This window comes from Chrysochloris asiatica, unplaced genomic scaffold (genome assembly GCF_000296735.1).
Source record: "Chrysochloris asiatica unplaced genomic scaffold, ChrAsi1.0 scaffold00026, whole genome shotgun sequence".
NCBI classification, from domain to species: Eukaryota; Metazoa; Chordata; class Mammalia; order Afrosoricida; family Chrysochloridae; genus Chrysochloris; species Chrysochloris asiatica.
Genome location: NW_006408544.1, coordinates 21,148,357 through 21,167,320, shown reverse-complemented (window position 1 = coordinate 21,167,320; position 18,964 = coordinate 21,148,357). Strand labels below are relative to the sequence as shown.

General features: G+C 36.9%; 1 protein-coding gene across 1 annotated transcript in view; it reads left to right on the top strand.

The window, feature by feature from the left end:
• Positions 1-18,964, top strand: part of USP24 (ubiquitin specific peptidase 24) — a 184,720-nt gene that overhangs the window by 57,817 nt on the left and 107,939 nt on the right. Inside the window, exons 3-7 of the mRNA XM_006839815.1 lie at positions 1,837-1,904; positions 6,120-6,263; positions 6,924-7,046; positions 12,771-12,806; positions 13,507-13,572. Coding sequence (XP_006839878.1) covers positions 1,837-1,904; positions 6,120-6,263; positions 6,924-7,046; positions 12,771-12,806; positions 13,507-13,572 — 437 coding nt within the window. The remainder of the gene's footprint in view (positions 1-1,836; positions 1,905-6,119; positions 6,264-6,923; positions 7,047-12,770; positions 12,807-13,506; positions 13,573-18,964) is intronic.

Genomic DNA, 18,964 nt, shown 5'->3' with positions numbered 1-18,964 from the left:
AAGCTTTATAGAAATTGCGATTGACTTTTTCCATAGGAACTTTGTGTACTTTAAATTAAGGCAAAGGCTAAATTAATTGACTCAAGTTTTTATTTATGGGAGAAGCAAATAATATTTATTTAACAAACATTTTAGTGCCTAAGTTCCTGGCATTGTCCTAAGCTTTATGGATGTTAAATTAATAACATAATAAAATATTACTTTGTTAGAAGTAAGTTTGTCAATATAAGTAAACTTTTATACAAAAAGCCTGTAAAAGAAAAAATTGTTATCTTGATTTCAATTGCAAAATGAAATTAATTGGGCCAATTGTTTTTCTTATTAAAAGTGTACATAGTTGCCATCGTCATTAAATAAGACGCATTAAAGAAAACTACTTTGATTAAGATTGGATTTCCCTACAAGCAGTATGCTTTCATGGTGGCACTTAGGATGGCTTCTTGGCAGAAGCATTTGTTGAGTGTCTGCTAGGTTTTAGGTACTGTACTAAGCAGTGAGTCTGCAAACAGAAAATGTGTTCAGCTCAGTTATTCCTAGCAATTAGCATAATTCGTTACTGTTTGTTTTTCTTTAAATGTATTACTTTCAAAGAATGATTTTTCAGTGTATTGATTCATTCACATAGTTGAGTTTTTGTTGAATGCCATTGAGTTGGTTCGGACTCATAGCGACCCTGTATATAGGATTTCTAAGAAGCGGCTGGTAAGCTTGAACCTTGTGGTTCAAACCAGTTTTGCGGTCCAGCACATTAACCCACAGTACCACACCAGGATTCCATTCACTCAGTTGTTAAGTACTGTCGAATTGATTCCAATTCATAGTGACCCTGTGTGGTGAGTGCTTACCCTACGGTGCCACACTGGGACTCCATTCACAAAGTTGTTGTTGTTGTTGTTAAGTGCTGTTGAGTTGATTCTGACCCATAGCGACCCTGTATAGGGTTTCTGAGGAGCAGCTGGTGAGCTTGAACCACCAAACTTGCAGTTCATCAGCTTTGCAGTCTGGCTCATTAATCTATAGTGCCACACCAGGACTCCATTCACAAAGTTGTTGTGAAGTGCGGTCGAGTCGATTCCGACCCATAGCGACCCTGTATAGGGTTTCCAAGGAGTGACTGGTGAGCTTGAACCACTGACATTGCAATTCAGATGACTTTGCAGTCTGATGAATTAGCCCACAGCGCCACACCAGGACTCACAAAGTAGCAGGTATTTATTTATGACTTAGAAGGAGCTCTGGTAGCGTAGTGGTTACGAATCAGGCTGCGAACCGCAAGGTCAGCAGTTGGAAACTAACTACCAGCTGCTCCGCTGGAGAAAGATGAGGCTTTCTGCTCCTGTAAAGATTTATAGCCTCAGAAACGCTGTTCAGGGTTGTTTGTTAAGTGCCAGAACAACGACAACAGCATGTGCCAGGCACATTTCTGTATACTTTACTACGCAAAATTCATCAATTTGCTTTAGGGAAGGAAGAGGGGATTTGGCATATATTGAAAATATGTTTTTAATAAAGCTATTTGGGAAAGCTATAATGGCTAGCAAATAGCTGCTGTTGATATTTTATTAGCTGTTTAATTTAGAACATCAAAGTTACTCTGATGTGGAAGCATAAAATTAACCAATTCAATTCTAATTAGCATTTCCTTAGTCTAATGCTGTTGTTATTTCTCAACCTTATTCTCTTACCTGAAAGTTTATATTCTACTGTTAATAATCACGGAACAATCACAGTTTCTATGATTAGTTTTGTATATATAAATTTTGAATGATAAATGCAGTATCTATGTAGTACCTAAATACTAAGTAATATACATACCCTTTCATTTATTTTACTAAGGTCTTTGCGAGTCTGATGAGAATTGTAAAAGATTTATGGATAGGTGTATGCCGGAAGCATTTAAAAAGGTAATGAAAATATCTTTAAATCTGATTTTTTTTAGTGGGCATGAAGTTGGACAAATTTTGTTTTCTTATAGTTTTTTGTGTGTGAGACCAGCTTATGAAGCTTGTTCAACTGAGGAATCCTCTAATATGAAAAAAGTAGCTCTAACTTTGGAATCTTATAAATGTCTTACTTCTTTCATATTCAGTTGTTTGCATATGTCTTTGGTTGAATATAATTTTTACTTTCTTTTATTTAATTGCTAAAAATAGACTAAGACGTAAATGAAATAGAAAATTGCATACACATCTTAGTGAACTCTAATGATCTTAGTGCTTAGAAAGATAACATTTATCAAAATATAAGCTATTTTATATACCTTATCATTTGGAGACAGAGGCAGACATCTTAAACTACTAAAAATTTAACTTGATCAGATTATTCCTTTGATGTATGCATCAGTGTCTCTGTTAGAGCTAGATTGATATACTCACCCCCAGTGTGATAACAATGTTGCTTAATAGTAAGAATAAGAGATCACAGGAATTGTGTTTCCAAGAGCATTCTGACTCAGCATGATTTCCTTTTCAGAACATGAGTGTTGGATTCTCACTAGAGCAGGGACTGTGTTGGTAGTTATAAATACTGTTTTTTCCTTTAGTGTATAACATAGAAAAAGCTCCCTAAATGTTTCTTGACTGAATGAGTCTCCTGTTGTGTTGTACTTCTTTCTGGGTTTTAGTAGCCATTTTTGTCTCATGTGTAAGTAAGTCAGTGGAACTACAGATGGGTAAAGTTTGTATTGATCCTAAAAGTGTCTGTTTGCAAACGATGGTTCCCATCTACATTTTGATAGATATATCCTTTTAATTCAAGGCTTAAAAAAATAACAAAACTAATTTTAGCAAAAATAGCTGCTTCTTTGAAAAAAAATAAGAAATCTTTTGAAAATGGTTGTTTTGTTATTAAGTGCTGTTGAGTTGGATCTGACCCATAGCGACCCTGTATAGGGTTCCTGAGGAGTAGCTGGTGAGCTTAAACTGCCAACCTTGTGATTCAAACCAACTGCAGTCCAGCACATTAACCCACACCACAGTGCTGTATCAGGACTCCAAAATTTTAGGGGGAGATAATATAGAACCAAGATTAATATTTATTTTAAACAAATTCATCTAACCATTATAGTTTATTATAGCTTTCTAAAATGAGCAAAGTATTTATAATGTAACATACTGTTACACACATCAGAATGTATGTATAAACTTAGAAAGAGAAAATTCAATGTTACTTAGATTTATGGAAAAGGACTTATTACTCTCAGGAAAAAAACAACTCATGCTTGATGATCTCTAGCTCTAGAAAGCCCTATGTCAAGTCAGTTCACTAGCAAGTTATAGAGATGCTTCAGAAAATGCTGTTATATTACGCACTCACCTGTTAGTAACAACAGTACAATCAATGGTTGCAGAAAGAACACTTGATATTGTTTGGCTTTATTTTCCCATAAAGCAGCAAATACAAAGGTACCTTGTATTATGTTACATATATATATATGTATATATGTTTATAAGGGACATTCAAAAAAGTCATAGAAAAATTCTGTTCAATTTTAATTCCATTTTTTCCCCCATGAACTTTTAGAAGCCGCCTCCTCATGTACTAAATTTAAATTCTACTAGAGTTTGTTGTTGTTAAGTGTCAGTGAATCGGTTCTGACTCGTAGTAACCCTGTATAGGGTTTCCAAGGACTGGGTGGTGGGTTTGAACCGCCAACCTTACAGTTAGCAGTCCATTGCTTATCTTACTGTGCCACACCAGCTAGTAAAAAGGTCCTTTCCCAATCTATTGGGCATGCTTCCTTTGGTTGACTCAAAGTGCTATAGAATTCGAAGTGCCTTTTATAGGCTTGACTGCCAGAAAACTCAGTAGTATTTTGTGTTATGACCGTTGCTTCTCATAGCTTTGTGTCATGGTGTGATGACCCTGTGTCTTCCCTCGACTTCGCCCCCTAGGCTTTTCTTATAAGCTGCCTCAAGTTTTTTTTTTAAAGCAGGAAGATGAATAATAAATAAAAGATTACATGAATGAATGCTCCAGAGGGTCTTTGCTGTTACTTCTACAGTTGTTTTCACCTTTCACCCTCAGGCCAGCTTGCATTTATTAGTTTATTCAAGGGTGGGAGGAGGAGGAAAACATCTGTTTAAACCTCCTCACAAAGGTTCTGCCTGTTTGCCCCCACATCTTCTGGAAGGTAGGTAGAACTCCATTTTTCAAACTAGGAAATGAACAAGGAAAGGTGGCAGCTGAGGGAGTGGTACTTAGTCCACATGCACTTTTATCTTGTAGTCACACTGTGGTTGTTGTTCTTAAGGTCCGTGAGGCATTTCTGGTCCTGTATATTGAAAGTGCCATGGGCTGCCAAAAGCCAAACAACCATGTTGGAAGAAGTGTAGCCAGAGTGCTCCTTGGAGGCCAGGATGGCCACACTTCGTCTTTCATACTTTGGACATATTGTCAGGAGGGACCAGTTGCTGGAGAAGGATATCATGTTTGGTAGGGTGGGGGGTCAGAGAAAAAGAGGAAGACCCCCAACGAGATGGATTGGCCAGGTGGAGCATCAATGAACTCAAGCGTGGCAACAATAGTGAGGTTGGCCCAGGATTGGGCAGTGTTTCGTTCTGCTGTGCATAGGTTGCTATGAGTCGGTACTGACTCTATGGCACCTAACAACAACAACAACAACAACAACATAGGGCTTCTGGGAGTCCTGGTGTGGTGCTTTGGGTTATTGCGCTGGACTGCAAAGTCGGTTTGAATCGCAAAGTCAGTGGTTCAAGCTCAGCAGCGGCTCCTCGGAAACCCTATACTGGGTCATTATGGGTCAGAACCGACTTGATGATACTTAATAACTACAACAACAGCAACAATGTAGGGTTTCCAAGCAGGAGCTGTTGGGTTTGAACTGCCTACCTGTGGTTAGCAGTCCAGTGGTATACTACACGGTCATGCCATGACCCTTGTAGTCACATAAAGCTTCTTAAGTGTTAATCTCTTGCTTCATTTTGCTTTATTACTTACTGTGGAAATATAGGCAGAATATACAGTCAGGCAAAAAATGAAATTCTTGTGGAAATGATAACTTAGTGGTTTATATAAACCCATCTTATGATTTCTACTCATTTGAGCAGGTAGTGTAGCTGATTGCTTTTTAGAAAATTTGGAACTGCGCTTTTTCCATGGAGCCCTAGATATCGGGCCTCTTCTAGACTGCTCTTTTTAAAGGGTTCCAAGTGTAGCCACAGTCCTGTAAAGGGAAACTTTACAGAACCTGTTAAACCACCACCAGATCAATTTGCTGTTATTTTATTCAGTGAAACCCTTTGATTTCCCATCCCCTGTTCTGGAAGTTGTCCCTGAACTTGACTTCCCTTAGGATTTGAAGACTAGAAGATTTTAGAAACATCTACTTGCCTTTTCTCCCCACTTTAACAAATCTAAATACCTTTGATTATAATATGATGCACCATTGTATTACATTTTGTTTAAGAAAAACAGCTACTGCATAAACAATGTACAGTGCCTTATTGTGTAGAAAGAGCTATTTTATTACATTTGCTTAAATTAAAAAAAAAAATTGAATATTGCTTTTGTACTTGCCATAAAGGAAACCATGAGTAAACTAAATTGGTACGGTATTCCTAAAACTGGTGATGCAGTGATGAAATGCCTGGTTGCTAACTGAAAGATTAATGGTTCAAACCCACCCGCCACTGCAAGGGAGACAGATTTCTGCAAAGACTACAGCCTCGGAAGCCCTCTGGGACAATTCTTAATCTGTCCTGTAGGGTTGCTGTGAGTTGGAATGAATGACAGTGGATGTTGTTATTGTTAAGTACTGTGGAGTCGGTTCCGACTCATAGTGACCCTGCACAGGGTTTCTGAGGCTGTAAATCTTTATGGGAGCAGAAAGCCTCATCTTTGATACAGGGTATTTATAAAATGCTTTCCCAATTTGTACATATTTTGCTTTAATGTAATTAAATTAAAACTTAAGAACAAAACAAAACCTAAATAAATAAATGAATAGATGGGCACTATAGTTAAGAGTTTTAAAGCAAGTCATCTTACATAAAAATAAGTATTATATTAATCATCTCATAATTTTCTGATGTTGAACTGATTAACTATAGACTTTCTTTCTTTCAAGTTAAACTATTGACTGTCCTTGGCTTTTGTAGCTCCTCACATCAAGTGCTGTTCACAAGTGGGGTACTGAAATTCATGAAGGAATCTACAACATGTTGATGCTATTGATAGAATTGGTTGCAGAGAGAATAAAACAAGATCCAATTCCCATTGGTCTCCTGGGAGTGCTTACAATGGTACAGTACCTCTAAAATGAAGTACTTTGTGTTTGACTTTTGTAAAATACCTGCTCTCCTTTGGCTTATAAGTAACATTGAGTGATCATGATTTTATCATTAAAAATATTAGTTGAATAGTTAAGGGTTCTTGATTTTATTTCAAAAGTAGAGCAACTGTCCTGTTTTCAGTTTAAAAGAAAGAGCTTTCTAATTTTAACAACTCTTTGAACTCTTAGAATGAATGAATCTCTTTGCCTTGTCGCTCTCCCTGATTATTCACAACTTCTGTACTTTCACATAGTGGTTTCATGTCGTTTGGTTTCTGGTCTTTTTCTACAACAACTAATAACAACTGTGTGGAGAGAGGGCACTCCCTCATACTCTACCCTCCTGACTTCTGTTGTCACTGCCTAGTCATGCCTCTGGTTGGTGGTCCTAGTAAGTCTGGAGTTTGGGTATCATAGTGCTTCTCCCCTCATAATAAACATTGAAAAGGACAGGAAAACATCACATTTATTGTTTGTACCTCTGCACTGAAAAATATGCTTCATCAGTATTTTTGAAACATTCCATTAATGAAGAAAGGAGTCCTGGGCTATATTTTGTCTTTTCTAATGTTAATTTGTGTTACCATAGATATAGATAACAGTAATGTTTCTCTGTTCTCTTGGAATCTAGGCTTTCAATCCTGATAATGAATACCATTTTAAAAACAGAATGAAAGTATCTCAAAGGAATTGGCCGGAAGTGTTTGGAGAGGGAAATATGTTTGCTATTTCACCAGTGTCTACTTTCCAAAAGGTAAGCATAATTTGTTTCATCTTTTTATTGAGAAATGTATTGAGTTTTCTAAGCTATAAAAATTATAATTTGCATGGGAGGCTTAAAGCAATTTATGAAAAATGACAAACAGCTGATACGGCTCATGATTTTCAAACATCGCATATTTTCCAAAGCATTGACTAATATTATGAAGATGTTTATAAATTTGACATGATGTTTAATTTAATGAGAAGTGACCACATGACTTTAGGGTCCTGTTTATTAGATTGTGAAAACTCCAGTTTAATGGGTCTCTCAGTTTCTGAGAGATGTTTTTGAGAGACTAGGACATTAGAAATAAATTAATAAATAAATAGTATCTAGAGAAAATAATCTAGTCATTAGTTTCAAATATTATTTTCTTTTGAACTTTATAAAAGCTTTTGCTTTTTCAAGCCCCAAACCAATAACCAGTATTTATATTTAAATCCCCTAATTGTGCCAAGAACATTGTACCCACAAGGAGTCTGTAATCTAATTAACCCTTTGGTTCACTGTTTGGTTTTCAAGAAACTGTTGAAATAAATGAATTTAGTAGATAAAATGCTTGTCCATTGCTTTAGTAGGAAGAAAGTTTTAGTCCAACAATCATTTGTTGAGCATTTACTAAATGTCTGGCATTATGCTAGGCTTTGGAACTCTTAAGTAGAAATAGAGCAGACCTTTCCTTAATATAAAGTATAATAAAACATGGTTCCTAGCTGATAGGATATTGTGGTTGTTAAATTCAGTTGAGTTCATTCTGACTCATAGCAACCCTTTGTAAGGTTTCCAAGGAGTGGCTGGTGAGTTTGAACTGCTGACCTTGCGGTTCAAACCAACCTTGAGGTCAAGTGCTTATCTTACTTTGCCATACCAGGACTCCATTTTATAATATGTTAAGTGTTGTTGTTAAGTTCCATGAAGTTGGTTCCAACCCATAGCAACCCTGAACAGGGTTTCCAAGGCTTTAAATCTTCGCAGGAGCAGAGAACCTCATCTTTCTCTCGCGGAACAGCTGGCAGGCTTGAACCACAGAGCTTGTGGTTTGCAATCTAGTGCTTATCGTATGGAGTCACCATGCTTCCTGTTTTATAGTATAGTGGGGAAAACAGCAACCAAACAACAGTATAATAAACAATAGATGCAATACTAATATAGTATGCACAGAGTGCAGAGCAAGGAGTAGTTAAGCTGCCTTGGAGGGCCTGGCAATACTTTAGAGAGGCAGTAAGAGCTGAGTGGAAAGGCACTGAATATGTGCTTTGGTATTTAATTTAATTCCCAAACCAGCTCTGAAAGTTGGATACTGTTTTTAGCCCCATTTCATTAATGAGAAACTGAGGCACACAGAAGTTAAGCCACTTGCCCAAATTCACATATCTGGTTGTTGAAAGAACCCATGAAGTCTAGGTCTAGCGTCTGCTATCTTTAACTGTGTATACACAGTGCAGTCTCCCAGAGTATCACTATCAGGTGTGTGCTGAGAATTACATGACAAATGCATATAAAAGCACTGAATACAGGACTCACTATAGTAAGTACTCAGCAGTGCTCATTCTTTTCCTCTCAGTTTACTTATGCAACAACTGAAACCAGAAATGTTTCCGACTTTTAATTTTCTTTCATTATCACAAAGCAAAGATCTTTCCTTATAAGAGGACCCTAGATTCCCTCCCCTCTTGATCATTTTATCATTTTACACCTTAAATTTTTATTCTCTCTTTGGTTTCCTCAACCTTTTCTTCTTTATTAGATCATCCCCACTATTGAAAATTCTACCGTTAGAAGATCTAATACCACACCCTTCTCTAGCTTCTGTATGGTTCACTGCTTTCCTCCTATAGCCATACATTATGAAAGACTCTACTTCTTACCCTCCCAGTCTTGCTTTTTATCATTCCCCTAAAAATTTTAATTTGTGAACTAAACAAAATCTAAATGTCATCAATAATACCTATATCCTTCTCTGAACAACATATCAAGACTTTAGAATGTTATTATTGACTCATTATTTCTTGACTGTTGTTTCTGTGCATTATTTCAGTCCACTCCTATCTTTTTCACCTTATAAAATAGAATTCACCATCAGGTCTTAAGTGTTTTTTTAAAATTGTGATTTGGGTAAAACATTTTTTAGAGTAAATTGATTTTCTATTCAACAATTCCTACACATTTTGTTTTGTGACATTGCTTGCACTCCCCACAGTGTAAGAGCTCTCTTCCCACACTTTCCCTGTTTTCCATTTCCCTTCATCCTTCTTTTCTATCCCTTCCTGCCTTTTGAGCTTTGTTGTTGTTGTTAAGTGCCATGAAGTCAGTTCTGACTCATATCGACCCTCTATAGGAGTGATGGGTAAGTTTGAAACCCCAACCTTGTAGTTCAAACTGACCTTGTGATCCAGTGCTTATCCTATAGTGCCACACCAGGACTTGTTGGGCAAATGCTGCCCTTTTGACCTTGTTTGATTAATTATTCCAAGGAGTGCATACCTTCCTGTTCACTTTGTAGTCCTGTCTGTTGTTTGGTTAAACGTAGAGCCACAAAGGTGAATTCATTTCCAAGCATGAAAGGTCTCTAAGGACGATAGTCTCAGGAGTTCTACTAGTCTTTATCAGACCAGTAAGTCTAGTCTTTTTTATAATTTAGGGTTTTGTTTTGTATTTTTTTCCCACTCTCTCCAGGACCTTCTATTGTGATCCCTTTCAGAGCAGTTGGCAATAGCAGCTGGGACCATCTAGTTCTTTTGGTCTCAGGGTCATGGAGACTGGGGTTCATGTGGCCCACTAGTCCTTTGTTTGGACTGTTTATTTATAGTGTATCTTCAGACAGGAGAGGCTAATAGTAGTTGTACCTTAGATGGCCACTTACAGGCTTTGAAGACCCTAGTCACTACACACCCAAGTAGGATGTAGATCATTGTCTTTGTGGACTATGTTAACCCAGTTTGCCTTGATTGCCCTTGAGACAATGGTTTTTTGTTCCTGGGCCTACTGACCCATTCTCTCAAAATATCTGGCAATAGCAAAGAAGTTTTCATAACTTTGCTTGTCCCTTGTATGCTCTGCTATACTCATGGTTTACATTTGCAGCACATATAAACATATATATGGAAATATCCTCTGTCAGACCTGTGTTTGTAGTCAAGCTTATGTGGGTATAGTCCCACTGTTATTTTATGCATTGTTTTGGTGTAGCTGTATTTATATACTAATTTCTTCATATACCATTCCCTCTGAGACCTTCTGTTTGGAATTTCTTCTTCCTCAAGTACATCTTATAAAGTATCCTTTGTTGTTAGGTGCTATGGAGTCGGCACTGACTTAGAGCGACCCTATGCACAGCAGAACAAAACTGCCCGATCTTGGGCCAGCCTTCCAACCTGAGGGGCTCATTTTCCGGCACTGTATCTGACAGTGTTTCTGCTATTCATAAGGTTTTCAGTGACTAAATATGCAGAAGAAGTTGATCACTCCATTTTCCTAGTCTCTCTTCGTCTGGAAGCTCATCTGAAACCTGTCCACCATGGGTGACCCTGCTGGTATTTAAAATACCAGTGGCATAGCTTTCAGAATCACAGCAACTCACAAGCCATCACCTTGGTAGTGGTTAAGTCTTCATTTTTGATGTCTTCTACCTCACTGTATTTCTCATTTCTTGAAGAATATTTTCACATGGTCTTAAATTCTAGATTGATACTTATTTTTGGCCAAAATATTGATATTCCATTCTCCTGTCTCCTGTGTTTCTTGTTGCTGTTGAGAAGTCACTGTTGGTCTAACTGTTGTTCCTTTGTAAAAATATTCTGTTTTTTTCCTAACTGTTTTTGCCCTATTTTCTTTCTCTTTGATCTGTGGCAGTTTCCCTCTCCTATGAGGTATTGTTTTTTTCTTCTTTTCAAATATTTGTGCCTCAGATTTATTGGGCTTCTGGATCAAGGATTAGTTTGAACCACAAAGTCAGCTGTTCAAACCCAGCAGCCACTCCTCAGAAAACCTATACAGGGTCGCTATGGGTCGGAACAGACTCGGTGGTGTTTAACAACAATAGCAACATCTCTTCAAATGTTGTCTGCAGCCCAGGCCTCTTCATATCTTTTCTGTCTCCTTGTGCTGCATTTGTCATGGTTTCAGATAGGTAGTCTAGTTCACTAATCTTTTTCTACTTAGATCTAATCTCCTGTTAACACTTTTTCATTAAGTCTTTAATTCATTTACTGTATTTTTCTTTTATGTATAGTCTTTATCTGATTCTTTTTCAACTTTTGTATAGTTATTTTATGTCTCATGTTCTTGCTTAATTTCAGCCCCCAGTTTTGTTGATGCTTAATTTGTAATTTGTATCTGATATATGCAGGTCTGGTTCTATTGGCTTTTACTTATAATACTGTGTTTTGTTTTTGTGTATGTATATGGAAATATACTTTGTTTTTCTTGCACTTAACATTTCTTGGAATTTAATCTGTGGGGAACTGAAAGTTTTGTTTCCTGAAAGGAATTTCTTTTACTCCTGTGTGTCTGGGAACAGTAGGATCCAGACCATGTTAGAATAAATTTTCAGCTAAAAGTTTCTCACACCATAAAGTCATTGTGAATTTGGGCACATCCAAAACAGAAACAAGTTCCTTGATTTTATCTCAAATAACTCTAAAATCTTCTTCTTTCTAACTTTTCTGGTACCATCTTCAAATAGTGTCTTATCTAGCTACTGCACTAGGTTTCCAGCTAGTGTCTCTACTTTTCACTCTCTCATTCATCCATCCCATTTTCCACAAAGCTGCAAGAGTGATCTTTAGACATAACATATATTACTCTCTTACTTCTGCAGTTTCCTTCAACTGTTCTACAAGTTCCTATATGATCTGACCTTTGCCTTTCTCTGCAACATCATCTAGGCCTCTCTCCTTGCTCACCATGTTCCAGCTAGGGGAGATTTCTCTCAGTTCTTCTCGTAAGGAAGGGTCTTTACTATCTCCCATCCTCTCTGCTTGGGCTGCTTTTTGAGTGACTAAATCTAAATCTATCTCATCCTTTAAACTCCAGGTTACAGAGGAGTTTTCCATGACCCATCACCTATAGAATAGATCTTTTATTCTCCATTTGAGAGGACCTTTTGTTTGCCCTTTTATAGGACTTAGCCCCATTTGAACTATTTTGTTGATCAGTTGACTTACTTGTGTTTGCTGAGTGTTAGACTATGAGCATCTCTTAGTCACTGTTCTATAACCAGCCATTGGAGCTGTATTTAGACCCTTGACCAGTGAATGCGCAGGAAAGGAAAGGAAGGAGGAAAGGAAGATAAGAGAAAGGGCTTGCCCAGGAACAGTAATTAGTTCTCAACTGGACTAAAACATTCATCTTCTATTCCTGACTTGCTGCTATTTAGGTTAATAATTATAAATGTCTAAAATATAACTTTTTTTAGAGAATTTAACTCAAATTACCCTGTTTCTTGGAGACTTTAGAGAAATGATGTCAGCTACCCAAAAATGCGTAAATGTCTGTGTTGTAACAATCCCACCAAAAGGTACTTAGAGATGCCTAAAATTGTATAGTGTAATGTCAGAAAAACACATTAAGAAACACTTGGAAAATCTTTCAGAACTCTTTTTCAGAGTTTAATATTTATTTTCCATCTTTTCATTTAGGATTAAAAAAAGAGGGATGGGGTTCATGAGAAAGCTTTTCTATTGCCATCTCATTTTCTGTTTTCTTTTCTCATAGGAGCCTCATGGATGGGTCGTGGATTTGGTAAATAAGGTACCCAGCTTTTATTAATATATTCATTATAATGTCTTCTATTTTCGAATGAGATTTCATGGAGTGCACAATTGGCACAAATGTTTTGGTGGTGGTTGACTACTAACAGAAAGGTTAGCAGTTCAAGCCCACCCAGAGGGACTTTGGAAGACAGGCCTGGTGACCTTGCTTCTGAAATGTCACTGTCTTGGAAAACTGTAGAACTGTGTAGCAGTTCTACTCTGCGTCTACATGAGGTCATTCTCAGCAACTAACAACCAAACTGAGATCCGTTTAAGTAAATGATGTTTAGAGAGAATAGCAGAACTTTGGTCTATGGTTCTTCCCTCTTGTATGTACTTTTCATACAGATAAACATCAGCTTTGGACTCAGGACTTTGCTGTAGTGTACCATTAACTTTGTGATCATTCTGTTGAGACTGTTTATAGAGCATAGAGATAAAATAAAATGGTAGGCTTAGCGACTTGCTTTAATTATTAATGTATGGTCTTTTAACATTGTTCCTGTTGTTGTTAAGTGCTGTAGAGTCAGGTTCCGACCCATACTCCCTGTGTAGGGTTTCCGAAGAGCAGCTGGTGTACTTGAACTGCAGGCCTCCCAGTTCAAGCGCATTTTGCAGTCCAGCGCATTAACCAAGAGCCACACTAGGACTCCATGTTTTTTTACACTAATTTCTGCTTTTTTTTTTTTGCTTCTCAGTTTGGAGAATTGGGTGGATTTGCAGCAATCCAAGCCAAGCTTCATTCAGAAGATATAGAACTAGGGGTAAGTATGTGCCTGATGTGGAAGCTTACTCTGCTTGTGTTAGGATCTATTCTATGGGAGTAGTTTGAACATATTAACATTAATCATTAAATTATAAGTTCATCTTAACTAGAGCAGAGTCCTCGTTATGATACTCAAATAAATCTATACTCATGTTGTAGTTGTTAGTAAGTGCCATCGAGTCGTTTTCCATCTGAGAAGCAGCTGCTAGATTTGAACCACTGACCTTGTGATTAATAATCCAGTGCTTATCGTACAATGTCACACCAGAAGTCCTATTTATTCCTAACTATAATCACATTTCAATTGATTATAGTTGGATATTTTTATCTCATTGATTTTACATTGCCTATGGTATTTTTCTCTCAATTTGCGACGGTTACATGAAATTATCTTACTCTCTAAAGATAGTTGTTATATGAGAGTAAGTCAAATAGTAGTGCCACTAGGGTTCCAATTCATATGTACATGGGTTTCTTCCAAACCAAATATGTTGTAACATCTCTGCAATCCACTGATGGCTGCAGTTGAATTTTCTCAGGAACATACTTGTCCTAATCTCCTTAGGGAGTCCTGGTGTAGCTCTGCTGGTTAATGCACCGGACTGCAAAGGTGGCGGTTCAAGCTCATGAGTTGCTCCTTGAAAATCCTTTACAGGATCACTGAGTTATAACCGATTTGACAGTACTTAACAAAGTCTCATTAGGGTGCCTTCAAATCTAAGGTCCAGTCAAAACAGTAACTTCTGATGGCATCTACTGGGCTGGTTAAATTCAGGACAAAGGAGGTTATCTAAGGTTATGAACCTTTTTTTTTTTAAGGATTCTGAAGAGGTAATTTTGATAGTTTTTTCCATAGGACAGAACAATCACAGGGGCCTATTGGGAAGAAGTTTTAAGAAAACAGTAACTGTATTGGTAAGAAAAGGGCCGGAAAAGTTGCACTGCCTTTTTCCATCCCCACACTTCACCTGCTCGTTCTTGGATAGCAAGGACTATCATATGAGAATTTCATTGGGAAATTACCCTGTCAACCCTACAGCCCTGATCTTATGCCTTCAGACTTCTCTTTGTTCCTCAACTCTAAGACCATTTAAAAAGGAACACACAATTTGAATTCCCTGAGGATGCCAAGACTGTCATTATGTCATGGAGTCCTGGTGTGGTACTGTAGCACTGGACCACAAGATCTGTTTGAGCTGCAAGGTCAATGGTTCAAATCTACCAGCTGCTCCTCAGAAACCCTATACAGAGTTGTTATGAGTCAGAATTGACTCAATAGCACTGAACAACAACAAAATTAAAGAGCATAGAATTCTTCATGGAAGGGTTACAGAGATGGAAAACACTGCCTTTAGAGTTATCTAGACCTAGATGAGGGGTATGTCCTGAAAAAATAGCTTCACATTTTGATAAATTTGTTTAATAAAAGGTTTCTGTGATTTTGTAACAGTACTTTTGATTACCTTCAAAGTGGCAATTATATGTATTTATAACAATTTTATGACTCAGTTAAATGATTATATATAAAACAGCATCTATTTCATAGTATCAGGCATACACAAAAAGTCTTTATTTCAACAAGGTAAGCTTTTTGGCATCACAAAGAATTACAGATAACAAAGTTGTAAGATGGGATCTTAAAATCACGCCTTAGCATAATAGCATTATATTTTCATGTCAACTTCATTTCTCAAAAAATAAACCTTGTAATAGGGAAAAAGCAATGATTTATTTGTCAAAAATTGTTGAAAGAAACACTTTATTCTCTTCTTTAGTTAATTGAGCATTCACTTAAGAACTGTTTGTTATATACTTACCACATATAAGACACCGTATTAGCTGCTGTATTTGATCAGTGCAGAAAATTATGTGCTAAAAGAATACACCTAAGTAATATAAATTGTGCTGACAGTAGCAGTTACTTCTGTGGGACCACAGCCAATCAATTCCCTTGGGCCCTCTCTGGATGAATGAAATACAGTGGTTAGGGAAAGAGACTGGTACTGCAGTAATGTACTGATCCTTTCTCATCAGATGTTTGCCAGATCATAAATTTTGATACTGACAAACTTTTTCTACTAAGCAGGGAGCTTCTTCTGCTATATTTTGGGCATTAATTAGGTTGTTGGGATGTCATTTTGATCCCCAGTGACTGGATAAAATATGTTGGAAATTGACCTACAAGATAATATTGATTAAAAAGCAAAGCAACAAAAAATCTACTCAAATAAAAGGTTTTTGTTTTTCCTAGCTTGTTTGTTTGTTTTTTTTTAAATGCTATTTAGTTGTTAAGAATATGCACAGTAAAACATATACCAATTCAGCAGTTTCTACATGTACAATTTAGTTACATTGTGTACATTCTTCATATTGTGCAATCCTAGGGTCCTCTGTTTCTGGCCTGTAAGATTAACTACTTCCTTCTTTTTGTTACAAAACTTCTACCTTTACAGTTGTGACAGTTGCAGTTAGTCATGATAACTATTACTCACTATTGAATCATAAGAATCTTATCCCCATAACCTTTCACCAGACCCGTCTAGACAAGATGAAAACTATTCAATAGGGCTCTACCTTCCCCCGCACACTCTGAAACTAAGCTCCCTCTTGATAACTTGTAAGCCAGTCACTTCATGCCCTTATAGTCCTCCCCATTTTAGGTAGACAATGTGTAACTTGCCCTCAGGGGATATTTTTGGTTTTAGGTTTAAAGATTATTTCATGACAATAGTTTGAGAGTCTGTGATTATTTAAAAATTTATTCTGCATTTTCCATCTTTTGATCAGAGATCTTTAATGGAATCTTTGATCAAAATGTTCAGTAATGGTAGCTGGGCTCCATCTAGTTTTTCTGTTTTCATGGCAGAGGGTGCATTTGTTCCTGGAGGCGATTAATCACATATTCCATTTGTATCCAGTTTTCTTGTTTTTCAAGAACTGGCTGTATTTGTCATTGTGCATGTATCAGAAAGACATATTTCATAAAAAATATGTGTCTTAAAAACTTGTGGGCAGCCATCTAAGGTGCAAAAAAAGAGTGATAAAAATTAAAGACACATAGAAACAGTTAGTCAAATGGACTAATGGACCACATGAATATCAGTCTTCAAGAGCCTCACCAGAAGAACTAAATAAGGTGTCTGGCTACCCTACTAATTGCTCTGAAAAGGATCACATTAGATGGTCTTGGGTAGAGTATGAGAAAAATGTAGACCAAAACTCAAATCATAAAATAGACCATGTTTACTGATTGGGTGGAGATCGGTGGAAACCCCAAGACTATGGCCCTTAGTCGCCCCTCACGTCTGGAAATGAACTCCCTCCCATTGCTCAATTTTCAGCCAAACCATAGACAGTTCTATAAGGTTAATAGTAATGTTATGGAGACATGCATACCTTAAAGTAATTAACCATTTGAGATCAAAGGGCAGCATTTAGTCAAGGACGAAGTTCAGAGGGTTAGACAGGGAGGAAGAATGGAAACAGGAAACTCAGGGAGGAAGTGGATAAGTGAATGCTAGATTGTGGGAATGGCAGTCAATGAGGAGACAAATTGTGTGTGAATTGTTGAATGGGAAACTGATCTGCTCTGTAAACCTTCACCCAATTCACAATAAAAATGTTTAAAAAAGAAGACTGAAAAGAAACTAAAGAAAAAAAAGTTGAAACTACTCATTAATTTACTGCAAACTCAGTTTATTAAAAAAAATAATTACAGAACAGCCTAAAAGTTCTACCCTGTTTGATCCAAAATTAGCTGAGTATAGATACGCATGAATCTGGGCTTTTACTCCCAAGATTTTTTCTTTAGGTCAAACCATGTATCAGAAGAACTGTGTTGTTTCCTGTGGTTGATGTAGAGTCATGCTGTTTGAGTCAGGTTAGATTGAAGAGATAGTAAAATTCAAGCATAGGAGGAAGAGAGTCTATAAGTGTTGACATCAAGTGTAACTAAAATGTCACAGTAAGCACTACTTCATTTTTGACCAGTTAAGAAGGTGTCAATGTTCCAGAATAAATTTAGGCCATATTATAAGATTTCCACCTAAGTGTAAGTCACGTATTTTGAATTTGAAAAATACTGTAAGGAAAATATTACTCATAGTCTCATCAGGTAAAAATACCCCTGCAAAGTGAGAAGTGAAAGCTGCCTCTCCCTACGCTCCCTCACCCACACATACTTACTCACCTTATCCCAGAGATAATGACCATTTAATATAGAGCCTTTCTGACTTCATTTCTAAATTTGCATAAACTGTATCTATGGAGTCCTGGTGTGGTGCTGTAGGTTAAGTATTGGACTGCTAACCATTAAGTTGGTGGTTCAGACACATCAGCCATTCTCAGAAACCTTACATAGGGTCGTTGTGAGTCAGGACTGACTCCACGGCACTTAACAACATCATCTCGGCATGTCGTCTCTCTCTTTTCAAAAACCAAGTTGTAATCATATGAGTTTTGCCTGTTTATATTTCATCTGTTGATTTGCTATGGATATTTAGTATCTCTTTTGGCTTGCCTTATTAATTTCTAGGAATTAAAATATTAATAATAAAAATTAATACAAAAATACTGCCATGTCTGTTTTGGTTGTGTGTAGACATTTTATTTACAATTTTTGCTTCACTATTTTTTGTTCAAAATATTACATCTTTCTTTAATGGCCTGAGTTTGCTTACTTGCTTTAAGTACTTTCCTCTCACCTCAAAGTTGTAAAAATATCCTTTTCTTCTTACACTTTTATAGTTTTAAACTTAACTTTTAAATCCATTTAGAAATTATTTTTTTGTATTGTGTGAAATAGGGATACATTTGAATTTTTTTCCAAAAGAATAACCATTGTTCTAAGATGCTTTATTGAATAATCCATCTTTACTCCATTTTTACTCGCCTGGCAATTTGTTGTACTGTGATGGCTTACCTGGTGTTGTGATTCTGGAAGCTATGCCATGGGTATTTTAAATATCAGCAGGATCACCCACGGTGAACAGGTTTCAGCTGAGCTTCCAGACAAAGACTAGGAAGAAGGACAGATGGACTACTTTTGGATATTTAGTCACTGATAAACTTTATGAATAGCAGTGGCACACTGTCAGCACCAGAATATTGAAACATGATGAAGAACACCAGGATATTGTCAGAAATAGTGCTGGAAAATGAACCCCTCAGGTTGGAAGGCACTCAGAATAGAATTGACCTTGATGATGAGAATGGAGTAAAGCCCTTGGGGCCATCCTTTGCTGATGGGGCACAGCTGTAAACACCCATTAATAATTGAAGCAGAAAAAATTGGAAATTGTTAAGAATGAAATGGAATGCATAAGCATTGATATCCTAGGCATTAGTGAGCTGAAATGGACTAGTATTGGCCATTTTGAATCTGACAATCA